Genomic DNA, 27398 nt, shown 5'->3' on the forward strand with positions numbered 1-27398 from the left:
ACGTGGATTTTTTAAAGAATATTTTTTCATAGACCATCAGACCAATAAACGTGGATTTTTTAAAGAATATTTTGTCAACCATCATCAGGCCAATAAACGTGGATTTTTTAAAGAATATTTTTTCATAGACCATCAGACCAATAAACGTGGATTTTTTAAAGAATATTTTTTTCATGGACCATCAGGCCAATAAACGTGGATTTTTTAAAGAATACTTTTTCATGGACCATCAGACCAATAAACGTGGATTTTTTAAAGAATATTTTTTCATAGACCATCAGACCAATAAACGTGGATTTTTTAAAGAATATTTTGTCAACCATCATCAGGCCAATAAACGTGGATTTTTTAAAGAATATTTTTTCATAGACCATCAGACCAATAAACGTGGATTTTTTAAAGAATATTTTGTCAACCATCATCAGGCCAATAAACGTGGATTTTTTAAAGAATATTTTTTCATAGACCATCAGACCAATAAACGTGGATTTTTTAAAGAATATTTTTTCATAGACCATCAGACCAAAAAACGTGGATTTTTTAAAGAATATTTTTTCATAGACCATCGGACCAATAAACGTGGATTTTTTAAAGAATATTTTTTCATAGACCATCAGACCAATAAACGTGGATTTTTTAAAGAATATTTTTAAAGGACCATCTGACCAATAAGATACCCTATACATCGCACATTTCAAACCAAGAAGTTCTCAGACGAATGCATGTCGACAGGCAACTCTTACACACGGTCAAATCGAGAAAAATCGCATACCTTGGACACCTGATGAGAAATGACAAATACAGATTTATACAATGCATTATTAAATGCAACATAGAAGGACAACGACCAAGAGGCAGAAGAGAGATATACTGGCTAAGTAACATCCAAGAGTGGACAGGATACAGAGATGAACCAAATCTGCTACATGCTGCTAAAAATCGAGAGCTGTTTATAATTTCATAAAATAAAATAACATAACCAGCCCAATCATGAATGAAAATTCCGTGCGGAATTTTTCTCTTTTCCCTTCTTTGCTATCACAAACAAAAAATCCGCACGGAAAAAAATTCCGATGGAGAAAAAGTAGGTATCATGAACGCTCTTAAACATGGGTTTTCCTCCAAAAAAATCTCCCTTGCAAAACTGAAGGGAGTTTACAAAAAATCTTAGTATTTTCCACAAACTTTGTACAAAACATGCAAAATAAACACTTTGGTTGGGTTTTTATACTAAAATCTTCAATTCGCGATGGAAATTTATTAAAAAATTAACATATTTCACAAAATAACATTAGTTTGCAAAATCGGTCACTCTCAACTTATTCAACGAAGGATGGCAGAATTTTGCACATACAAAACACCGCTTCGATATTGTTGAAAAACACTGGATAAATGCATATTTGCAATTATTTTTACTTCAAAATTCATATTTTTTCAATTTTTGCCATCTTTTTATTAAAAAAACTCGTTTTTTATACATTCATGATAGTGGCAGTTCGATAGCACAATGCACTGTTTCCTTGGAATTTTACAATCTTATTTGATGATTTTCATAACAAGTAACATCTTCTGAATTTCTTTGATGTGTAAAAGCGTAATTTATTTGATTAAATTTGTTTATTTTGTCTAAAAACACAAACACTTGACATTTTTTCTTTGTTTTCACAACAATTAGGGCACACAAGGTATGAAAACGACCCTTCAGTGCTGCCAAATTCAATGATTATTTTTCCCCAGCTATTCATGATAGGAGGAATGTTCTCTCGAGAAAAAACTATTCCGCGAGAACTGCATTCCGCAAGTATATTCATGATTGGGCTGAACATGTACATATGATATATATAAATGTAATGTATACTATTGTATGACCGCTTTATATCCGAATAACGGATCCGCAAATAAAGAAGAAGAAGAAATCTGACCAATAAACGTGGATTTTTTAAAGAATATTTTTTTCATGGACCATCAGACCAATAAACGTGGATTTTTTAAAGAATATTTTTTCATAGACCATCAGACCAAAAAACGTGGATTTTTTAAAGAATATTTTTTCATAGACCATCAGACCAATAAACGTGGATTTTTTAAAGAATATTTTTTCAGGGAGATCGGAGTGGATTTTTTAAAGAATATTTTTTAAAGGGCCATCGGATCAATAAACTTGGATTTTTAAAGAATATTTTTTCATAGACCATCATTTTAAAGAATATTTTTTCATAGACTATCAGACCAATAAACGTGGATTTTTTAAAGAATATTTTTTCATAGACCATCAGACCAATAAACGTGGATTTTTAAAGGATATTTTTTCATGGACCATCAGACCAATAAACGTGGATTTTTTAAAGAAAATTTTTTCATAGACCATCAGACCAATAAAATTGGATTTTTTAAAAAATACTTTTTCATAGACCATCAGACCAATAAACGCGGATTTTTTAAATAATATTTTTTCAACAAACATCCGACCAATAAACGTGGATTTTTAAAGAATATTTTTTCAACAAACATCCGACCAATAAACGTGGATTTTTTAAAGAATATTTTTTCAACAAACATCCGAACAATAAACGTGGATTTTTTAATGAATATTTTTTCAAGGAGCATCATACCGAAAAACGTGGATTTTTTAAAGAAAAATTTTAAAAGGACCATCAGATCAATAAACTTAGATTTTTTAAAGAATATTTTTTAAAGGACCATCGGATCAATAAACGTGGATTTTTAAAGAATATTTTTTAAAGGACCATCGGATCAATAAACGTGGATTTTTAAAGAATATTTTTTAAAGGACCATCGGATCAATAAACGTGGATTTTTAAAGAATATTTTTTAAAGGACCATCGGATCAATAGACGTGGATTTTTAAAGAATATTTTTTAAAGGACCATCGGATCAATAAACGTGGATTTTTAAAGAATATTTTTTTAAAGGACCATCGGACCAATAAACGTGGATTTTTTAAAGAATATTTTTTAAAGGACGTTGGATCAATAAACGTGGATTTTTTAAAGAATAATTTGTAAAGGACCATCGGATCAATAAACGTGGATTTTTAAAAAATAATTTGTAAAGGACCATCGGATCAATAAACGTGGATTTTTAAAGAATAATTTGTAAAGGACCATCGGATCAATAAACGTGGATTTTTAAAGAATAATTTGTAAAGGACCATCGGATCAATAAACGTGGATTTTTAAAGAATATTTTTTCAAGGACCATCAATAAACGTGGGCAAGTCCATACTTCCTGAAAAATCCTATATGTGTCAGAAGTATTGTTTATACTTTCTTTCTTTAGGTTCGAGGCTGATGGTATAACTCTGCCGGCACAGCTGGCTGTTACTTTCTTATTTGTTTATCGTATCAAAGGGTATATACCCTCGTTAACCTTAAAACAGAGGGTATAATAAGGTAATTGGACTATATAATACTATTTTATACCGCTTAATTCCACGATTTCTACCTAAGGCCAAATCCTGGAGGAGACCCAAAAAGCAATACAGGTGGAAAACAAAACAAACTCCCGCCAAACAAAGTTCATCCCATATTATGGTCAACAATGATTGTATCACTTACCATCAGAAAGAACTGTGTTGATTGATTCCTTCCCATTTCCTTGTGAATTAGGTAAAAAATGATGAATTAAAAACAACATTAATTTTGGAATGTCTTTTTCTTTTGTTTTCATATTTTTTTCATCTCTCTTCAATATAATTATTTACAAGGATGGCATTTTGTTAGTATCATTTTTTAATATTGGATGTTTTATGATGGTATTGTAAAACATTTCAGATTGTTGTTGTTGTGGCTTGCAAATATGTATGTAAACAATTAATGTTTTTTTTTTGGGTTTTAGACATAAATTGAAATAGTTCTAACATGATTAATATATAGAGTTTATGCAATTGTTGCCTTTTTGTTTTTTATTTTGAATTTGTATATATAAATATTTATAGCATATTCGTATTGTATCAACAATTTGCTTTGTTTATTATTTTTTTAATTTAGACATTATTGTTCCATTAATAGTAGTAAAAAACAACAACAATAAGTTTAGGTATGCTATTGTATTTTGATCATTATGTAACCGGGGTGGGGTTGTTTTTGTGCTTTTCTAAATGATGAAAATTATATCAAATAAAAACATTAAAAAGGTGGTTTTGTTTTTGTTTAAAAATTATTTTCTTAAAATCATTTTTAATAGATTTATTATTTTTAACATAATTATACACAGAATACTGTTAACAATCAAAACAAAAAAAGAGAAAAAATACAACCAAAAAAGTTCTACTTTCTAGTACTTCTTCATTGTATGGATGTTGTAAAGTGTAAGTGGAGAGAGGGGGGAGAAGGAATCTTATTTTTAAAGAAAATATGTAATAACAAATATGGACAAGAAAAAAATATAAACTTAACATTTAATTTAAAGAGGAAAACGAACGTTATCGTAACGTGACAGATAAACCACAAACAAAGGAAACAAGAGCTTCAAATGGAAAAAACGCAACAAGCCGCCGCCAGCTTTTGTTTTGGTTTTGGTAGTTTCCATATGGGGTTTGGAGTTGGATATCACTGCTTTTGTTTCTTTGTTAGATTAGACAATAGTTGTTGTTTTGTTTGTTTGTACAATACATACATAGTATTATTATAATAATAGTTGTATTAACTTTTACTTAGGTTTCCTTTTTTCTTTGTTTTTTTTCCTTGAAATTACAATTATACACGACTTTTTTAAAAATTAAGCTAATTATTTAAGAAATTATCTTGTTTTCTGCTGCACGCGCACACACAAACGCCTATGATGTTTGCTTCTTCTTTGTTCCATGGAAAACAACGCTATTGGGTTTTACATTTTAGCAGCTTCTATCATATCGATGTTGATTTTATAGAATACGTAGGGATAGTATTCCGCTTGACCGAAACCCAAGCCGGGGATATCAACATTCTGCAAGAAATAACAAAAAGTAGAGATAAATAAACAAGTAAAAAAGAATCAATCTACAGTTAAATAATCACAGCCCATAAATGTCTTCCGAATAGATACCGAATAATGACAGGATTTTCGTAGATGACAAAAAATGTTTAGGAAGTTTCCAATGTCGCTGCCGCTCATATTTATTATGTTTGTTTACATTTTATTTGATCTCAGTTTACATACAGCATCATATGGGTGACAGTGTGACGTCACTGACACAGCCATCCATATGTTTGCATGTGTGTGTTTCTATGTTTTGATTTATTTTGTTTTGAGTCGTTCTGATCAGTTTGAGCCTTTGTTATATTTTTGTTTACCGCAGTCCTTTTCTCCTCATATTCTACTGCATTGATTGTCATTCAAACAGGTTTTTGTTGGAACAAAACCGTTAGAAATTTGCAATGCAGTAGAATTTTGTGGTTTATTATTGTCGCCCTTTTTTAATAAATTTAGTTCGTGAGGGATAAAGACTGCGGTAAGTTGTATGGCTCCTTATATTTTTTATTAGTTTTTAATTTAATAAATTTATGAAGGTGTTTTTATTTGGTTGGTGGGAATTGGTGGCTCACAGGGAGTTGTTAAATTCGCTATCCCTCCCAGGAGAAACTCAGGTCGCAGCCAGCGACAAACTTTATTTCGCAGCTCTAGAGCGATAAAGAGGAAAATTTTGGAAAAACTTTATTTCGCATTTCTTGTTGCGATTGCTGAAAAAATTGGAATTTTTATTTAGCATTCTGGTGCGAACTTTGCCGAAAATTTTATTTGGAGAAATTTTGTGAATTACTGTTTTTGGAAATTTGTGTCGCCCGTCGTCCTGAAATTTGTTTGCTGTTTCAAGAAACAAGTGTGCCGTCTTGCAATTTGGGGCCATTTTAGAAAATTGTTTGTGGCCCTTTGGAATTAAAAATTTTGCAGTGCAGATATTTTTTGGAGTGCTGAAAATAGTTGAAGACATTTTGTGTGAAATTTGCTGCCATTTTTTTAAAAATTGTTGTCCGAGATTGAAAAGTTTTGTTGTGCTGAAACTAAAAATAATTGTGTAGCCCTTCTGGTGTGAAATTTTGTGGTGCTGAAAATTAAGGTTGGAGCCATTTTTTGTGAAATTTATCACCATTTTAAAAAATTGTTTGCCGCCATAGAACTTGGAGAATTTTTTTGTGGCAAATTTTAGCGACATTTTATTTATTGGATTTGTGCTGCCATTTTAATACCTGCTGTGCATTGTTGTGTGCTGTAAACATGATGCCGAGATCGCCACCAAATACAACAAAAACAAATGCTAGTGGTACTAAAAGTGTTCCAGTTGGTGCCTCCACTTCAGCCGGGGGGTCAAATATGCCTACCACTGCTGGAGCTTCTAGTACAACAACAACAACAGGTGCTTTCACGCAACCGATTGCAGCAACAACAATGCAAAGTGTTTCCCAAGTTGAAATGGAAAGCTTGAGGAAACAAATTGACGTGTTGCAGATACAATTACAGAATTCACAGCGTGCATTGAAAGCTGCAAGGACTTCCGCTAACGGATCAACGCCAAATTCAACACAAGTGGTTACTGGTAACATTTTGAGTGAGTATGGTGGTGGTTCCAGCAGTGCCCAGTCTGAAGTAGACTCAAATGTTCCGAGTGTCACACCCCAATCTTATGTAACCAGTAGGCCGCTGCCGCCTCTGCAACCAGCTCCGTCGTCAGTTGCCCAACCCTCGCTGCAAACATCTCTGCCTGCATCTCAGTCGCCCTTGACGCAGCCGTTTAATGCAGTTCAACAGCCGCCATATTATAACAACTTTTTGATGCCGCCATTGCCAAAAAAGTTGTATGACTTGCCGAATTTTAGTGGTGTTCCTGAAGACTGGCCAATGTTTTCGACCGCATTTGAACATTCAACGGCAGCCTACCAATATAATAATTTTGAAAATTGTTTGCGACTGCAGAAGGCGTTGAAGGGTGATGCCAGAGAATGTGTGAGGTCGTTGCTCATACATCCGGATAATGTGAACACGGTGATGGAGCAACTGAAATTCCAATATGGCCGACCTGAATTGTTAATACGAGGGCAGTTGAAGCAGGTGAGGGAAATTCCGTCCATTAGTGAAAATGCTGTGGAGAAGTTGGTGCCATTTGCAATAAAAGTACAGAATCTTGCCGCCTTTTTGGAAACAGCTAATGGTCATCAACATTTATCAAACCCTACACTAATGGATGAGTTAATTCAAAAGTTGCCCATGAGTAAGAGGTTGGAATGGGCTCAGTACTCGGCGAATTTGGAATCGTGGCCTACAGTTTTGGATTTTAACAATTGGTTGAAAGGTGTTGCAAATTTGATTCGAAGTGTCCAGCTTACAACAACAAGTCGTCCAACAGGTGAAACCAAGAAAAAAGTGGTTCTGTATGCATCCGATGATCGAGATAAAGAAGAAGAGTGCCGATTATGCCGAGGGCAGCACAATTTGTTTGATTGCAAGAAATTTCATTCCATGTCAGTGCCGAATAGATGGAATGAAGTGAAAAGGTTAAGGTTATGCTTTTCTTGCCTTGGTAGTGGACATTCTACTAGAAATTGCCGCCGTAGGAAAGAATGTCAGGTGAATGGTTGCCAAAGAAAACATAACAAATTGCTGCATGATAAATCAAAGGAAGTTGGTGAGAATAATTCAAATTTAAATTGTGTTGCTACTCGAGGTGATTCAGATGCCGAACCTGTATTGAGTTGTGTTTCCAGTATTTGTGAAAATTCAAACTTGTTGTTCCGTGTGGTGCCTGTGAGGCTTTATGGCTCGAACTGTGTTGTTGAAACGTTTGCCTTGTTGGATGAAGGTTCGTCGGTGACAATGATAGACAGTTCCTTGGTGAGGCAACTTGGACTTAGTGGTCGTCAAAGCAAGCTGAATTTAAGCTGGTATGGCGGTAAGTCGTCTCAAGAAAGTGCAATGGTGGTTGATCTTCATGTGAGTGGCATTTCTAAGAAGAGGAAGTATGCTTTAAAAAATGTGTATGGTGTTCCAAATTTGAAATTGCCCACTCAAAGTTTCAACATGAAGTCAAATAAGCATTATGAAGTGCCAGTGAAGCCATACTGCAACGTGACGCCTAAGATGCTCATCGGTCTTGATCATTGTCATTTGGGGTTACCAGATGAAGTTGTGCCATTAGAAGAAGGTGGACCTTATGCAGCGAATACACCCCTAGGATGGGTAGTTTTTGGTCAGGTGTGTGGAAGACAGCCTACATCCCACACATGTTTGCTGACAGCTCAGCCAGAGCAAAATTTATATGATTTGGTGTCAAGTTACTTCGAAACAGAAAATTTTGGTGTGAAGGCCCTGCCGACAATAGAGGCTAAGGATGATGTTCGTGCTAGACAGTTGCTCAAGGATTTTACGATAAAGGTTGCCGGAAGATTTCAATCCAGACTACTATGGCGTGATGAAAATGTAGTCCTGCCGGATAGCTATTCCATGGCCTTTAATCGACTTGTTGGAATTGAGCGGAAAATGAAGAAGAATCCTGATTTTGGTGCCGACTACAAAAGAATCATTCAAGATTATGTCAACAAAGGGTATGTACGAAAGTTAACATCATCCGAAATATCTATTTGTAGCCCGAGAACTTGGTATCTGCCACATTTTGGTGTGTTGAATCCCCTGAAGCCTGGGAAACTTCGCCTCGTGTTTGATGCTGCTGCCAAAGTCGAAGGAGTTTCTCTAAATTCAAAACTATTGAAGGGTCCTCAACAATATAGACCATTGCCTGCCGTCTTGTTTAATTTTCGAATGGGGAAAGTTGCTGTTTGTGCAGATATCAAAGAGATGTTTCACCAAATTATTATTGCCAAAGAAGATAGGTGTTCTCAAAGATTTCTTTGGCGTGGAAATGAATGTTGCCCCCCAGATGTTTATGAGATGACTGTGATGACGTTTGGAGCCGCTTGCTCGCCTTGTATTGCCCAGTATGTGAAAGAGACCAATGCCCTAGAATTTCGTGATCGTTACCCCAGAGCAGTGAAGGCAATTATCGACAACCATTATGTTGATGATTTTGTCGACAGCTCCGAAACTTCAGCGAAAGCCATAGAGATATCGATGCAAGTGCGTGAAATACATAAGTCAGCCGGTTTCGAATTGCGCAATTTCACATCGAATTCAAAAGAGGTTGTCGTGGCTCTGGAGGGTAATTTGGGAAGAAATTTCAACTTCTGTGATGATTTAGCCGATGTTCAGTTTTCCACAGAAAAGATTCTAGGCATGTATTGGAATCCTGGTGACGACGCATTTAAGTTTGAGCTGAAATTCCATCGAGTCAAACCAGACATCATCAGTGGAGAAAGGTGTCCGACAAAAAGAGAATTGTTGAGTGTTGTCATGTCAGTTTATGATCCCCTGGGCTTATTAAGTCACTTCATGGTAACTGCTAAATTGTTATTGAGAGAAGTCTGGAGATATGATATTCGGTGGGACGAAGATATCCCAAATGAACTGTTTTACATATGGAATAATTGGCGTGATGAGTTGAAGAATGTGGCCCAAGTGAGTGTTCCTAGATACTACTTTAGAATTGGATTGCCTGAAACAGTCGAGTTGCACATTTTCGTCGATGCCAGCGAAGACGCATTTGGTGCCGTGTCGTATTGGAGGTCTATAAAGTCAGATGGTGAGATTGAAGTCTCGTTTATTACCTCAAAAACCAAATGTGCTCCGTTGAAATCAATGACCATTCCCAGACTTGAACTTCAAGCTGCCGTATTGGGAACTCGTTTGCTGTGCACCATCGAGAAGGAACATTCGGTCAAGGTTTCCCGACGAATTTGCTGGAGTGATTCTTCAACTGTCATCAATTGGATAAATTCTGACAACAGAAGATATAAGCCATTTGTCGCCCATCGAATCACAGAGATTTTGGATTCCACATGTCCTACTGATTGGAAATGGTTGCCCACAAATTTGAATGTTGCCGACAACAAGAGCCAAAAGAAGTATGGATTTCTCTTTCAAATCTCGCTGGTACCAAGGTCCACAATTTTTGCATCAGCCGGAGGATGATTGGCCCGTAATGATTTCAACCTCCAATGATGAGCCGCCTGAAGAAGAGCTTCGTTCAAAATTTGTTTTAACGGTCAGTACAAATGTTGTTATTGATTTTAATCGTTTCTCTTCTTTTCTCAGGATAAAACGTACAATGGGTTATGTCCTGAGATTTGTCGAACGATATTTGAAGAAGAAAATTGGAGGGATTGAAAGTTGTCTAACAGTCGCCGAATTGAAGGATGCCGAAACTGTTCTTTGCCGCCTATCTCAACGTGAAAGTTTCGCCTTCGAATTAGATGTTTTAAATTCTGGTGGTTCCATCCCAAAAAGCAATGCGTTGTATACCCTGTCGCCTTATATTGATGAGAACAATTTGATGCGAGTATATGGACGTATTGATGCCGCCAGTTGTTTGCCTATTGAAACCAGACGTCCCATTATACTTTCGCCAAAGCACCGCCTAGCCGAACTTATTGTTGTCCATGAGCATAAACTTATGAAGCACCAAAACTTTGAAGCCACTATTGCCGCCATAAGAAGACGTTATTGGATTCCTCGACTTCGAAAACTATTAAAAAGCTGTATCTCCAAATGTAATGTCTGCAAGTTACGCAGTGTCTCTCCAACGCCGCCATTTATGGGTTCCCTGCCTAGCGACAGATTAACTCCAAATGTCCGTCCATTTGCCTATACCGGGTTAGATTATTTTGGCCCAATTACCATCACCATTGGTCGACGTCATGAAAAACGGTGGGTGGCTCTATTTACATGTTTGACGATAAGAGCCATACATTTGGAGATTGCCTTTGATCTGTCAACTGATGCCTGCATTTTAGCCATACGCAATTTTATAAATCGCAGAGGAACGCCCATAAGAATACGGAGTGATAATGGCAAGAATTTTGTTGGAGCAGACCAAGAAGCCAAGAGATTTGAAGAAGTTTTCGATGTGATCCGAGTGAAAGATGAGTTGTCTACAAAGGGCATTGACTGGCAGTTTAATTGCCCATATAATCCATCAGAAGGAGGCATTTGGGAACGGATGGTTCAATGTGTCAAAAAGGTATTGCGTGTAACGTTGAAGGAAGTCGCCCCCAGAGAGCACACGTTACATAGTTTTCTCATTGAAGCGGAAAATATAGTCAATTCACGCCCTTTAACCCATCTGCCTGTTGGTCCCGATGAAGAAGAACCATTAACGCCGAATCATTTTTTGTTGGGCCACCCAAATATGCCAGAAACTCCAGCCGGAACAATTGTCGACAAACCAGCTGTGTTGAAGAAACAGTGGCGTATCTCACGACAGCTTCGTGACCACTTTTGGAAAAGATGGATCGCCGAATATTTGCCCACACTGACGAGAAGAGCTAAATGGTGCCAGTACACAAAGCCCGTATTCCCAGGTGACTTGGTTTTAATTTGTGATCCTGATGTCTCTCGTCGTGAATGGAGAAGAGGTCGAGTGCAAGAGGTGTACCTAGGCAAAGATGGTGTAGTCCGACAAGCTGACATTGCCACATCGACTGGAGTCTTAAAGCGCCCCGTCTCAAAACTTGCCGTCTTAGATGTTGAATAGTGAATCGGGTCGATTCACGGGGGCGGGGATGTCGCTGCCGCTCATATTTATTATGTTTGTTTACATTTTATTTGATCTCAGTTTACATACAGCATCATATGGGTGACAGTGTGACGTCACTGACACAGCCATCCATATGTTTGCATGTGTGTGTTTCTATGTTTTGATTTATTTTGTTTTGAGTCGTTCTGATCAGTTTGAGCCTTTGTTATATTTTTGTTTACCGCAGTCCTTTTCTCCTCATATTCTACTGCATTGATTGTCATTCAAACAGGTTTTTGTTGGAACAAAACCGTTAGAAATTTGCAATGCAGTAGAATTTTGTGGTTTATTATTGTCGCCCTTTTTTAATAAATTTAGTTCGTGAGGGATAAAGACTGCGGTAAGTTGTATGGCTCCTTATATTTTTTATTAGTTTTTAATTTATATTTTTTTGTTAGAAATAAACGCTCTTTACGCTACGTGCGCTACTAAATACCCACATATACACATACATATAAATTTATGAAGGTGTTTTTATTTGGTTGGTGGGAATTGGTGGCTCACAGGGAGTTGTTAAATTCGCTATCCCTCCCAGGAGAAACTCAGGTCGCAGCCAGCGACATCCAACGTAATTATTTAGGCCTAAATACAATATCCAAAACAATTCCTTAAAATGACAATGATGATCTGATGATTTTTGAAACAAAAACCCGCGTTTACTTTCCTGTTGATCTTTGAAAAAATATTCTTAAAAAATCGGTGTTTATTTTCCAGATGATCTTTGAAAAAATATTCTTAAAAAATCGGTGTTTATTTTCCAGATGATCTTTGAAAAAATATTCTTAAAAAATCGGTGTTTATTTTCCAGATGATCTTTGAAAAAATATTCTTAAAAAATCGGTGTTTATTTTCCAGATGATCTTTGAAAAAATATTCTTAAAAAATCGGTGTTTATTTTCCAGATGATCTTTGAAAAAATATTCTTTAAAAATCCACGTTTATTTTCCAGATGATCATTGGAAAAATATTCTTTAAAAATCCACGTTTATTTTCCAGATGATCTTAGGAAAAAAATTCTTTAAAAAATCCACGTTTATTGGCCTGATGATGGTTAAAAAATATTCTTTAAATAATCCACGTTTATTGGCCCGATGATGGTTAAAAAATATTCTTTAAAAAATCCACGTTTATTGGCCTGATGATGGTTAAAAAATATTCTTTAAATAATCCACGTTTATTGGCCCGATGATGGTTAAAAAATATTCTTTAAAAAATCCACGTTTATTGGCCTGATGATGGTTAAAAGATATTCTTTAAAAAATCCACGTTTATTGGCCTGATGATGGTTAAAAAATATTCTTTAAAAAATCCACGTTTATTGGCCTGATGATGGTTAAAAAATATTCTATAAAAAACCGACGTTTATTGGCCTGATGATGGTTAAAAAATATTCTTTAAAAAATCCACGTTTATTGGCCTGATGATGGTTAAAAGATATTCTTTAAAAAATCCACGTTTATTGGCCTGATGATGGTTAAAAAATATTCTATAAAAAATCAACGTTTATTGGCCTGATGATGGTTAAAAAATATTCTATAAAAAACCGACGTTTATTGACCTGATGATGGTTAAAAAATATTCTTTAAAAAATCCACGTTTATTGGCCTGATGATGGTTGAAAAAATATTCTTTAAAAAATCCACGTTTATTGGCCTGATGATGGTTAAAAAATATTCTTTAAAAAATCCACGTTTATTGGCCTGATGATGGTTAAAAAATATTCTTTAAAAAATCCACGTTTATTGGCCTGATGATGGTTAAAAAATATTCTTTAAAAAATCCACGTTTATTGGCCTGATGATGGTTAAAAAATATTCTTTAAAAAATCCACGTTTATTGGCCTGATGATGGTTAAAAAATATTCTTTAAAAAATCCACGTTTATTGGCCTGATGATGGTTGAAAAAATATTTTTTAAAAAATCCACGTTTATTGGCCTGATGATGGTTAAAAAATATTCTTTAAAAAATCCAGGTTTATTGGCCTGATGATGGTTAAAAAATATTCTTTAAAAATCCACGTTTATTGGCCTGATGATGGTTAAAAAATATTTTTTAAAAAATCCACGTTTATTGGCCTGATGATGGTTAAAAAATATTCTATAAAAAATCCACGTTTATTGGCCTGATGATGGTTTAAAAATATTCTTTAAAAAATCCACGTTTATTGGCCTGATGATGGTTAAAAAAATATTCTTCAAAAAATCCACGTTTATTGGCCCGATGACGGTTGATTTTTTTTAAATCCACGTGAACTTATCCACAAGGCTCCGTTCTAATACAAACTTAATAGCCCATTAATTTCCTTTGAACTTTTGGGTTGTACGACAAGTTCCGAAAATATAAAGACGTTCGGTTTTAAATAGTTTGAATGAAAAGTATCCTCTTGTCACTTGACTAAATACAAATTTCCAATACTCACATCAGCACCACTGCTAGACCATTGTCCACCAGCTGAAGCACCATCCAAATGACCATACAATTGGTTTAAGCAGTCACGTAGACGTTTTATGCTCTTCTTGTTGGGTTCAATAAGAATGGCTTGGAAATTAACAGGCAAGCCGTATCTGGAAAGACAAAAAGATAAATAAATTAAAATTATCATAAATCCCTTGTCCCATCAGGGATTTTTGTGGTAAACATATCCAAACTTCTCTGTCACATAGCTGCTGGGGACGGAGAGAAAATTAGACACCAACAGTATATTTTATGTGGGAATACACATTTAGTTTTTAATAAAACTCTTCATTATAGAGAGGGGGGTTAGAGAAGTTCGACTGTAGTTTGTTTTTTAGCAACGTCTTCCTCTTTCACTCACCTCAAAACAGATTCAACAAAGACACGCAATGCCTTGACATGGATCAAAGCACAGAAGGCTTCGCTGAAATTCACTTTCAACCATCTGACCAAGGGACCCTAAAACAAAACAATTAAATTAATACCACACACATTTTATTGAAATTCCCACTTCCATCACTTACAAATTGCTTCTTCTTGTCGGTCATCAATTTGGTTCTTTCATTTTTGCCAGCGGCCAATTCTTCTTCGTTGTAAACGAAATCACGAACAATGAATTTCTTTTCGCGGGCATGTAACTTGAATTCCTCAACAACCTTCTTGAACAAGGTAACATTGTACAGGCAGTAATCATTGTCTTGGGTAATCAATGTCGATGAACGTGGCACAATCATATCGGTGATTTGTTCATAATTGGCCATCCATTCATTGGCCAACATTCTAGAAAGAAAAATGTTGAGATTAGCGGAAATGAGAAAGATGAATGACAAATGAAATGAGGACATTCATTGTTGCTAGCTACTTACTTTGGCACAATAACCAAGAGAGTGGTTAAATACTCGGAATCCAAAATGAAATGTTCCTTTTTAACCAAATCGGCCAAGTTGCGAGTTAACAAACTGCCACTAAAAATTGGGAAAAATACAAAATATGATGCAATTAATAAAAATAATTATTTTTGGGAGAATTGGGTAACAAACGAAAGAAAAAGAATTTTCGAGGAGAGATAAAATCCAAAATTTTATGACAAATTTTTAAATTTTATGGTAAAATTTTTAAATTTTAAATTTAAATTTTAATTGGGAAATAGATGCACTCAATTTTATATTTTATTTGTTTCCACTTACGTTTGTTTCTTTTCCAAATTCTGCAAACTGCCCTTCAAATTGTTATAGGCATTTGATTTGGTTTTCAAATCAGCATCAATTTGACCAACTTGCTTAGAAATGATATCGGCAATATTACGCAAAGATTGCTTAATTGGATACTTGGCCATATCCCATTGGAAGCGTGTAATGTAATTGGGTAAATCGGCTATTGTTGTAGGATGGTGAATTGGGAAATTCAAGTAAATAAAAATGAAAAATAAATATTATTAGAATTTAAAAAGAAAAACTGTTGTTCAAAAGCTACAATAAGTTATATATAACTACAAACAATAAACATACACAAGTTTCATTTAAGATATTATAAAGGTGGTTAAGCGGCATAGATTTGTACTTGTCATTTGAAGATTGACATAAAAATATTAAAGCTTTATCTATGTTATGCTTCTCTGTCTAAAATAAATTATGTATTTCTTTTGTTTTGAATTTTGTTACGTTTTTGTTCACTATATACTAAGACACTACAACATATACATACATTTAAATAAAGAGCACAGCATAAAAGGATTAACAAACAAGCATTTGTTTTTGAAAACAAATATAAAGATTTAAAATTGAATGACACTTAAAACACGAAGCAAATAAAAAAAAACAACTCAATGTGTATTACTAAGAAAAACAAAACAAGCAAAAAAGAAGCAGTCGGCTTTGCCGGGTGTACAATACAATAACAGGAGTGGTGGGCCTAAACAGCTCTTTAATATTAAAAACAAATAGCCTTTTCGTAGGTGTCAAAAGAAGTTTTGTATGTTTTCAGGTGGACAATAAAAAATTATTTAAAAATTTCACGCCTAAGGGCCAATAGGTCGGAAATAAAAAATTATTTAAAAAATTCAGGCCTAAGAGCCTATTGGTCGGCAATAAAAACTTATTTAAAAAATGCAGGCCTAAGGTCCTATAGATGGGCAATAAAAATTATTTAAAAAATCCACGCATAAGGGCCTATAAGTAGGCAATAAAAATTATACAAAACAAGTAAAAAAGTGTCAGTAGGCTTTGCCGACAGATATATACCCTCAGCCAATGTGAAGTGAAACTCTCACCTACGGACAGAGCGAATGAATTTAAGGTCTCTTCAGAATTTTGTGGCCCTTTTTGGACATTTGAACTTGCCGACAAAATGTGGATTAGGAATTAACTGCACTAAGACACAAATGTTGAACCTTTATGGGGGAGGTACCCTTAGGGAGGACCGATATGGGCCATTTTAAAAGTTAAACTAAATTTTGACAATATATAAGGAAATCCAGAGTTTGGACCAAATTGGTTGCAGCATTCATGTGATCTCGTCCTAGCATTTTAGTGTCATTTTTTAAATATTGGGGAGAAGTACCGGAAGTTGTGGACTGGTATTGCCATATGAAACTAAGTTTGGATATAATATGGCGATGACCAAATGTTGGACCAAATCGGTTGAAAAGTTCCAGAGTTATCGTGCTTTCCGACAGCCACATATGGTGGGTGACATAGGGATTTTTTACACCTTTCGGGCTGTTTTCCTAAAAAAATATGGACTTGCCCCTGAAAAAACTTTTACCGTCATAATGGAGGTAGCGAATGCAAATCGCTTCAACAAAAATCAAGGTGATTTGAGAGCAGGTCATAAAGTGAACTTATCCGAAATTGTGTGTCAGAGGTACTAGAAGGACAAATATAGTCCATATTCGAACTTGATCTATATCTGGTAGATATATTAGGATGTGCAAAGTATGGATTACATCGATCACTCCCTTCAAGATTTATCGTGCGCACAATTTTTCCGAAAATTTTTGAACTTTTGTGGGGGAGGTACCTGAAGGAGTGGACCGATATGGTTTATCTTCGAATTTAAACTTTGTTTGGACAAAATATTACGAAGGCCAAATTTTGGACCGAATCGGCAAATCTGTTCGAGAGTTATATTGCGCTCCATCCACTACACACGGTGTTATAGGGGCTTTTTGCATCTTTCAGGCTATTTTCTCAGGGAGTATGGACTTGCCCCTGATGAAACTTGTACTGTCGTACGGGGGCAGTGAATACAAGTTGTTGCAACAAAAACCAAAGCGATTCGAGAGCAGGTCCTAATCTGAACTTATTCGAAATTTCGTGTGGGAGGTACCCGAAGGAGTGAACCGATTGAGTCCATTTTGGAACCTCATCTAAGTTTAGTAGAAATTTCACGATGTGCAGAGTATGGATCAAATCGATTACTTCCTTCAGGAGTTATCGTGCGCACAAATTTTCCGAACATTTTCGAACTTTTGTGGGGGAGGTACCGGAAGGAGTGGACCGATATAAGTTTAGGCAAAATATTACGAAAGCCAAAATTTGAACCGAATCGGTTTATCCGTTCGAGAGTTATTGTGCGCTCCAACCAGCAGGACAGACAGACAGACGGACGGACATGGCTAGATCGACTCCAAATTGTCTGAAACACATTTCGTCCAAATATACTTGGGGTCTAAAACCATTATTTCGATGAGGCACATTTTCATCGTATCAAAGTGTATATACCCTCTTTAGCCTGAAGGCTGAGGGTATAAAAATCCACTCATAAAGGCGTATAGGAATGCAATAAAAATTATTTAAAACAAGTAAGAAAAGCGTTAAGTTTGGCCGGGCCGAACTTTTTATACCCTCCACCACGAACTGTATTGAAGTGAATTCCAAAAATTGGGATATATCGTCCTATATGGGCTATATGAGGACCTGTACCGATAAGTTTCTGGGAGAAAGTTTTATACCCCCAACGAAGACTAAATACCAAATATCAGCCATTTCTAGGGAATATTGAGGCCACAACCTTCAAAACACCGAAAATCGGGAGGTAAGTTCTATGGGGGCTATATAAAGGCGTGGACCTATACAACAAATTTCATATGGAACGTTTTATACCCCAAATGATGACAAAATACCAAATTTCAGCCATTTCAGTGGATTAATGTGGCCACAACCTTCAAAATACCGAAAATCTGTAGGAACCGTTCTGTAGGGGCGTGGACCTATACCTACAAATTTCTGGGGGAAACTTTTGTACCCGCAACGAAGACCAATTTTCAGCCATTTCGGTGTGATAATGAGGCTAAAACCTTCAATATACTGAAAATCGGGAGGTATCGTCCTATGGGGACTATACCAAAACGTGGACCTATGTAAACATTTTATGGTAGAAACGTTTCTTAGCCTCTGGAAACACAAAATACAAAGTTAAAACCGATTCTGTGGTTAAATGGGACTAATACATTCAAAATAAAAGTGACGCGTACTATATAAGGGATGTTATATGGGGGCTATACCAAAACGTGGACCTATATAAACAAACTTTGGTAGAAATATTTTTATCCACTGAAAAGACGTAATACCAAATTACAACCGATTCGGTGGTCAAATGGGACAAATATCTTAAAAATTCCTTAAAACGACGACGCGTCACTTTGTATGGGGGTTATACGAAAACGTGGACCTACATAGCCCGCTTTCAATACCAAAAGTCCTACGTACATTTAATAGATTTTATCTTATGGTGGAGGGTATAAAAATCAGGTCTAAGAGCCAATATGTGGGCAATAAAAACTATTTAAAAAATTCACGACTAAGGGCCTACAGGTGGGCAATAAAAATTCTGGCAGTTTTGCCTTGTGAAAGTGAAAATTTTTCGTGAAATGACAAATTACCACAATTTGCGCTTTCACAAGGCCAAAGCTTCCTGAAGGAGCGTTCCAATGTTTTTGCGATGTACCAGGAAGTGACCCTTCAGCCAAATTACGGCTGATTTCATTTGTGAATTCGGCAAATTTCATGTGTGAAGGCATCAATGTGTATATATGTATGTAAATAACTTATACCCTAGACAGACGGCAGCGTTAATTTGCATTAACTGCCTTAATTCAAATTAATTCGTGCATTATCCACATTCTTAATGCACAAAATCGAGCTGCATTTAAAAGGCATTTAGGTATTTCAATATGGCAATGCCGTAGAAGAGAGCCCATATTCATATGGAGGAGAGAGCATATTCATGCTCTGAGACACAAGGAAAACAATAAATACATTGCAAACAACAACAAAACAGCAATCAGCTGTTTCGTAAATGCAGAAACTGTCGTCTGTCAGGCCAAAATTAAATACAGTTATTAATGCAAATTAACGCTGCCGTCTGTCTAGGGTATTATCCACATTCTTAATGCACAAAATCAAAGGAAATTTAAACTGAATTTAGCAATTTCAATATGGCAATGCTATTGAAAATCAATTGTCTTTTGTCAAATTTCCATGTTTAAGAAAATAAAAAGGGAAAGCAAATCAGCAATTTTCGCGTTTCTTCAAAATAAGTAGTGGTCTTTCGCGAGTAGAATAGCAGCTAATCGGTTTTCAAGCCTTCTAACAAATCTCTTTTTCAAATTTTTATTTTCACAAAAAATTCATTACCCACCATACCAATTCTATCGAAAATTATATCTTCCTCAACTGTTTTTTAAAGTTTTGCAATATTTTTATAATATTAAAAAATTCAAAAATATCGCGAATAAATTAAATTTATTTTTGCTTCATCGTGGTGAAAAGATCAAAGCTAGAAAGTGTATTTGTTTCGCATATTTTGGCGAACTTTTGTAAAGCTTTATGAAATGGTCTGCTGGGTACAAACAAACAACACAAACAGCTGTTTCATTAATGCAGATACTATCGTCTGTCAGGGTGAAAAATTAATTCAAATTAGGACATTTTTAATGCAAATTAACTCTGCCGTCTGTCTAGGGTATTAACTTATCTATGTCTTGTCCTTAACATTTGGGTCTCTTGGATCAGTCCCAACCATCTAGGACATAATATAATATTTTTTTTACAAAAATAACATTTACAAAAATGCATCAAAAAATAAAAATCACAAAATCATAGTTTTTTTTAAATTGCGACAAAAAACTGTCTTACAAAAAACGGACAAATTTTATATACATCATTTTTCATAATTTCATGTAGTGGAAAATGCAAAAAAATTGAAATAAAAAAACGTGTGTAGAGAATATTTACACTCCAACAGGATTAATAACAACAAACTTGTTGGAACCACATTCGTATCTTAAAAGACGACAAACTTTTTTATTATAACCATATTGGAGAAGTAGGTACAAGAAAATTCAGCTAATTGAAAACCAGCAAAACAAAATAGGCAATTGTGAAAAAGTGGTAAAAACTCATAACTGAAGTGAAAAAAGGAACAAAAAGAAAATTAAATAAAATGTACTGCATAAAAAACACAAATAAATGTACACCATCATTTTTTTGAAGTGTGTACATGTAAATTAATCTGTAAAAAAATAAATACTTCTATTACATATGTATTTGTGTGATATAATTGATAGTAGAGAGATGAAGAAAGGTAGTTATAGTATTGGTGGTATTTTTTTTGTTTGTTTGATATGTACAGACACAAACACACACAGTATAAACACAACCCGCTAACCTGGACTCAAGGGCAACGCTGGCGGTTCGCCCATATCAATATCCGGACTGGAGCGACCATGGCTACTACTGCCACAACAACTACTCACTGGCGACGATCTATGAGTTGATGTTAAATTAAATCCAATATTTAAATTTAATTGACTCGTTGATGAGTGACTGCTATTTTTGAGATTTATGTTTTGTTGCAATAAAAATGGATTTTTGTTGTTGGGGTGCGGGTGGAAGGAAAGGGTAAAGGTTGGTGGTGGGTGGGGGCAAAAAGAATAAGAAAACGAAAAAAGTATTGCACAAAACGAAACCAAAGAAAAAAGACAAATTGGAATAGTGAAGAGCAGAGCATAAATGTGTTGGTTGTGATTAAACAGTTTTGTGATGTGATGGGGAAATTGATGAGGTGCGTTAGTGTTTAAGTGATTTAAAAAAGGCGTTCAAATGAAAAAAAAATTGCTCCTGGTGTATATTAAAAACTAAAAGTGATGATTTTCCTGGAACTCAAAGACTTAGAAGTGTATCCTAAATGCAGCCTTCTAATATGAAAATACAAAATATGCAATGAAACCTTTATGTGAAGGCTATGTCAAAACATTGGTATTCGAAAGGAAAGAGTGCTTCTATAGACCCTTTCTGACGAAAAGGATCCTTCTGAAAGAAAGTGTGCTTCTATAGACCCTTGCTGAAACAAAGGGTGCTTCTTTAGATCCTTGCTGAAACAAAGGGTATTTCTATAGATCCTTGCTGAAACAGAGGGTGCTTCTATATACCCTTGCAGAAATAAAGGGTGTTTCTATTGATCCTTTCTGAAAGAAAGGGTGCTTCTATTGACCCTTTCTGAAAAAAGGGTGCTTCTATTGATCCTTTCTGAAACAAAGGGTGTTTCTATTGACACTTTCTGAAAGAAAGGGTGCTTCTATTGATCCTTTCTGAAACAAAGGGTGTTTCTATTGATCCTTTCTGAAACAAAGGGTGTTTCTATTGATCCTTTCGGAAACAAAGGGTGCTTCTATTGACACTTTCAGAACGAAAGGGTGCTTCTATTGACCCTTTTTGAAACAAAGGGTGTTTCTATTGCTCCTTTCTGAAAGTAAGGGTGTTTCTATTGACCCTTTCTGAAAAAAGGGGTGGTTCTATTGACCCTTTCAGAAAGAAGGGGTGCTTCTATTGATCCTTTCTGAAACAAAGGGTGTTTCTATTGATCCTTTCTGAAGCAAAGGGTGTTTCTATTGACCCTTTCAGAAAGAAAGGGTGTTTCTATTAATCCTTTCTTAAACAAAGGGTGCTTCTATTGACCCTTTCTGAAAGAAGGGCTGCTTATATTGACATTTTTAGAAAGAAAGGGTGCTTCTATTGACCCTTTCTCAAAGAAGGGCTGCTTATATTGACACTTTTAGAAAGAAAGGGTGCTTCTATTGACCCTTTCTGAAAGAAATGGTGCTTCTATTGACCCTTTCTGAAAGAAATGGTGCCTCTATTGACCCTTTCTGAAAGAATGGGTGCTTCTATTGATCCTTTCTAAAACAAAGGGTGTTTCTATTGATCCTTTCAGAAACAAAGGGTGTTTCTATTGATCCTTTCAGAAACAAAGGGTGTTTCTATTGACACTTTCAGAAAGAAAGGGTGCTTATATTGATACTTTCAGAAAGAAAGGGTGCTTCTATTGACCCTTTCTGAAACAAAGGGTGCTTCTATTGACCCTTTCTGAAACAAAGGGTGCTTCTATTGACCCTTTCTGAAACAAAGGGTGCTTCTATTGACCCTTTCTGAAACAAAGGGTGCTTCTATTGACCCTTTCTGAAACAAAGGTTTTTCTATTGACTCTTTCTGAAAGAAAGGGTGCTTCCATTGACTCTTTCTGAAACAAAGGGTGCTTCTATTGACCCTTTCTGAAACAAAGGGTGCTTCTATTGACCCTTTCTGAAACAAAGGGTGCTTCTATTGACACTTTCTGAAACAAAGTGTGCTTCTATTGACACTTTCTGAAACAAAGGGTGCTTCTATTGACCCTTTCTGAAACTAAGGGTGTTTCTATTGATCCTTTCAGAAAGAAAGGGTGTTTCTATTGATCCTTTCTGAAACAAAGGGTGTTTCTATCGATCCTTTCTGAAACAAAGGGTGCTTCTATTGACCCTTTCAGAAAGAAAGGGTGCTTCTATTGATCCTTTCTGAAACAAAGGGTGTTTCTATTGATCCTTTCTGAAACAAAGGGTGTTTCTTTTGATCCTTTCTGAAAGAAAGGGTGCTTATATTGACACTTTCAGAAAGAAAGGGTGCTTCTATTGACACTTTCAGAAAGAAAGGGTGCTTCTATTGACCCTTTCTGAAACAAAGGTGCTTCTATTGACCCTTTCTGAAACAAAGGGTGCTTCTATTGACCCTTTCTGAAACAAAGGGTGCTTCTATTGACCCTTTCTGAAACAAAGGGTGCTTCTATTGACCCTTTCTGAAAGAAGGGCTGCTTATATTGACATTTTTAGAAAGAAAGGGTGCTTCTATTGACCCTTTCTCAAAGAAGGGCTGCTTATATTGACACTTTTAGAAAGAAAGGGTGCTTCTATTGACCCTTTCTGAAAGAAATGGTGCTTCTATTGACCCTTTCTGAAAGAAATGGTGCCTCTATTGACCCTTTCTGAAAGAATGGGTGCTTCTATTGATCCTTTCTAAAACAAAGGGTGTTTCTATTGATCCTTTCTAAAACAAAGGGTGTTTCTATTGATCCTTTCAGAAACAAAGGGTGTTTCTATTGATCCTTTCTGAAAGAAAGGGTGCAATGGGTGCTTCTATTGATCCTTTCTAAAACAAAGGGTGTTTCTATTGATCCTTTCTAAAACAAAGGGTGTTTCTATTGATCCTTTCAGAAACAAAGGGTGTTTCTATTGATCCTTTCTGAAAGAAAGGGTGCTTATATTGACACTTTCAGAAAGAAAGGGTGCTTATATTGACACTTTCAGAAAGAAAGGGTGCTTATATTGATACTTTCAGAAAGAAAGGGTGCTTCTATTGACCCTTTCTGAAACAAAGGGTGCTTCTATTGACCCTTTCTGAAACAAAGGGTGCTTCTATTGACCCTTTCTGAAACAAAGGGTGCTTCTATTGACCCTTTCTGAAACAAAGGGTGCTTCTATTGACCCTTTCTGAAACAAAGGGTGCTTCTATTGACCCTTTCTGAAACAAAGGGTGCTTCTATTGACCCTTTCTGAAACAAAGGGTGCTTCTATTGACCCTTTCTGAAACAAAGGGTGCTTCTATTGACCCTTTCTGAAACAAAGGTTTTTCTATTGACTCTTTCTGAAAGAAAGGGTGCTTCCATTGACTCTTTCTGAAACAAAGGGTGCTTCTATTGACCCTTTCTGAAACAAAGGGTGCTTCTATTGACCCTTTCTGAAACAAAGGGTGCTTCTATTGACCCTTTCTGAAACAAAGGGTGCTTCTATTGACCCTTTCTGAAACAAAGGGTGCTTCTATTGACCCTTTCTGAAACAAAGGGTGTTTCTATTGATCCTTTCTGAAACAAAGGGTGCTTCTATTGACCCTTTCAGAAAGAAAGGGTGTTTCTATTGATCCTTTCTGAAACAAAGGGTGTTTCTATCGATCCTTTCTGAAACAAAGGGTGCTTCTATTGACCCTTTCAGAAAGAAAGGGTGCTTCTATTGATCCTTTCTGAAACAAAGGGTGTTTCTATTGATCCTTTTTGAAACAAAGGGTGCTTCTTTTGATCCTTTCTGAAAGAAAGGGTGCTTATATTGACACTTTCAGAAAGAAAGGGTGCTTCTATTGACACTTTCAGAAAGAAAGGGTGCTTCTATTGACCCTTTCTGAAACAAAGGTGCTTCTATTGACCCTTTCTGAAACAAAGGGTGCTTCTATTGACCCTTTCTGAAACAAAGGGTGCTTCTATTGACCCTTTCTGAAACAAAGGGTGCTTCTATTGACCCTTTCTGAAACAAAGGGTGCTTCGATGCTTCTATTGACCATTTCTGAAACAAAAGGTGCTTTTATTGATCCTTTCTGAAAGAAAGGGTGTATATATTGAATTCTATTGACCCTTTCTGAAAAAAGGGTGCTTCTATTGACCCAGTTTGAAAGAAAGGATGCTTCTATAGACCTTTATGAGAGAAAGGGTGCTTCTATTGACCCTATTTCAAAGAAAGGATGCGTCTATAGACCTTTATGAGAGAATGGGTGCTTCTATCGCCCTTTCTAAAAGGGTGCTTCTATTGACCCTTTCTTTTATCTAAAATTTGTTATAGTGGTTTTTTAACCACTGGGAACCATTAGTGCCAATTTACAGTTTTTATCAGAAAATGTAGCGAAAAATATAAAATACCTAAAATCGGGCGGTACCATTTCATTCATTGCTTTAGTATTCATTGCTACTACGTAAACCTGGAAATTATTTTTCTATGCCTAGCTGTATTTTCAAACTACACACGATGAAACCAACGAATCGAAGGAATCCTAGTGGAGTCACTGCTGATAAACATAACCTAATATATTTTTGGAATTTGTCATTTGCCAGTGATTTGACTTCAAATTTTGGCAAATATTAATTCATTTTACCACAAAACTATTAATAAACAAGTGCATAAAAGAAGAAGGATAAAATCAGAAATTGTGATTCAGCTTCGATGGCAAAATAAAATGTCAATGAACGGATGAGGATGAATGACACATCCTTTTGTTGTCTTTTTTTACACAAACTGATATGAAATGACTATTTAAATGAAACAAAGAAGACGTATGGAAATGATTTTGGAGACTATGGATATGTTGTTGTATGGAATGAGGGGTGATGGTGGGGTGGCTGTCAGTATGACATGAGACGACATCATGTTGTTTTGTATGGTATACCTGCTCTTTTTTGTTGAATTTCTTTTGTGTCTTTGAAACCACCATTCAAATGTATCACTAACATCATCTGATAAACTATCACTACTCTTCAAATGTTTATGTTGATTATTATCAGTAACACCACTACCACCATAATGGTCTGGTGGATGATGAGAATGATGGTGGTGGTGTTCATGGTGTTGGTTGTGGGAGTGATGTTGCTGTGGTTGGTGGCTGTGATGATGACAGTGTAGCTGTTGTTGTTGTTGCTGATGATGCTGCGACTGCGGCTGTTGCTGCTGCTGATGATGACTCTCATTGACATCCGTTTTCGAGGTACTACGACTATGGTTACTACAAAAAAATCCAGCAAAACCACGTGAAGAAGAACCTGAATTATGGTGATGTGTTGGCGTTGATGGTGTCGTCTTTTGATTGGTTAGGCTACACAATGTGGTGGTCGTAGTGGAGGTGGAATTATTATTTATGCTACAGGTATTATTGTTGTGAGTAGAAGATGTCAATTTATTGAACAGAGAACGTGCCGTTAAGCTTGTTGATCCTCCACTGGGAGCTGAACTTGAACAAAAATACAAACTATTTGTTGTTGTCACCGGCCCAGTGGCACAGGTAGTTGCCGCTGTAATGGCTGTGGATATATTAAAAGTTGAAGAGGCCACGGAGGCAACGCTTTCCTTACGTATCGGTGATGTCAAACCAAAGTGGCGTTGACGTGTAGTATGATGAAATGGATTAATGGTCCTTAGATTTATCACCGAATTCGATAAAGATAAGGTACAATTATCATTGGCCACTGTGGTGGGGCTTGTGGCGCTAATACTTGCAACATCATCACCACCATAATCACATTGACACGTAGGCGGAGAGGCCGATGATAACATATCAAAATCACCTTCAGTTTCTTCATTGGAAGAAAAATTCAGACAACTTCCCGAAGGACAAACTGAGCAAGAAGTAGTTGTGGTAGTGGTAGTTGTTGTGTCGTGACTATTCGATAAATTCGATGATTTACCCGTTAAATCTGAATGTATGGCCGTGCTATGGGTTGTTGTAGCATGCGTTGTAGTGGTGCAGCAATCATCAGGCGGACCAGGACCTTAATTTGAATTTGTTACAGGGTTTTGTTGGTGGTTGTTTTGGATTTAAGCATTCAAACATTGTTTAAACATATCAAATTTGTTTTTTTTTTTTTTTTGGGGTTTTCGTAGTATATTTGATATTGGAGAGGGGGTGGGGGGGTTTGGTACATATACATTCATTATTATTAAACTTTGATAAGAAGAATAAATACAATTTGTTACAACTAATATGTCCTGCTGTTCTTTTTTGTAATTATAATAACACTATGCTACAATATATTATTTAAATAACTATTTTTTTTTTAATTCAAAAAATCTGTTTCATACAATATTGCACAAAAAATTGAGGTTATGTCAAACAAAGTTGGTTTTCTTTATGTACAGTAACGCTCAAACCAAGGCCTACACAAGGTCTGCAAGTTATCATTCAAATCATTCTTGTGATTTGAATTTCTTTATACGTATTTTAAATGAAAACAAGTAAAAAAGTATCAGTCGGCTTTGCCGACAGAGATATACCCTCAGGCTGTGTATTTTGAAACATTTTTTTTTTGCGGAGGAGATACTAAAAGGAATGGATCGACATTGACCGTTATGGAAGTGGATCTCCAGCCACAACATATGGTGCCATAGGGGTTTTTTCACTCTTCGGGCTGTTTGCTCAAGAAGTATGGACTTGCCCCTAAAAAAACTTTTACCATCGTAATTGAGGCAGCGAATGCAAGTTG

At 35.8% G+C, this 27398-nt stretch overlaps 1 protein-coding gene across 4 annotated transcripts in view; it reads right to left on the reverse strand.

The window, feature by feature from the left end:
• Nucleotides 1–3660: 3660 nt before the first annotated feature.
• Nucleotides 3661–27398, reverse strand: part of Vha44 (V-type proton ATPase subunit Vha44) — a 49185-nt gene continuing 25447 nt past the window's right edge. For 2 of the 4 annotated variants that reach the window (XM_073988491.1, XM_073988492.1), the window contains exons 4-11: nucleotides 25592–26687; nucleotides 20745–20842; nucleotides 15263–15449; nucleotides 14942–15040; nucleotides 14600–14855; nucleotides 14437–14534; nucleotides 14041–14185; nucleotides 3661–4947 (exon numbers count right to left, since the gene is read on the reverse strand). In XM_073988491.1, the coding sequence (XP_073844592.1) occupies nucleotides 4849–4947; nucleotides 14041–14185; nucleotides 14437–14534; nucleotides 14600–14855; nucleotides 14942–15040; nucleotides 15263–15449; nucleotides 20745–20842; nucleotides 25592–26687 (2078 nt within the window). In that variant the 3' untranslated portion in view covers nucleotides 3661–4848. The remainder of the gene's footprint in view (nucleotides 4948–14040; nucleotides 14186–14436; nucleotides 14535–14599; nucleotides 14856–14941; nucleotides 15041–15262; nucleotides 15450–20744; nucleotides 20843–25591; nucleotides 26688–27398) is intronic. The other 2 variants (XM_073988493.1, XM_073988494.1) reach the window with 1 other exon arrangement.

Source organism: Musca autumnalis, unplaced genomic scaffold, assembly GCF_047663935.1.
Source record: "Musca autumnalis isolate F117 unplaced genomic scaffold, ASM4766393v1 scaffold_5, whole genome shotgun sequence".
NCBI classification, from domain to species: Eukaryota; Metazoa; Arthropoda; class Insecta; order Diptera; family Muscidae; genus Musca; species Musca autumnalis.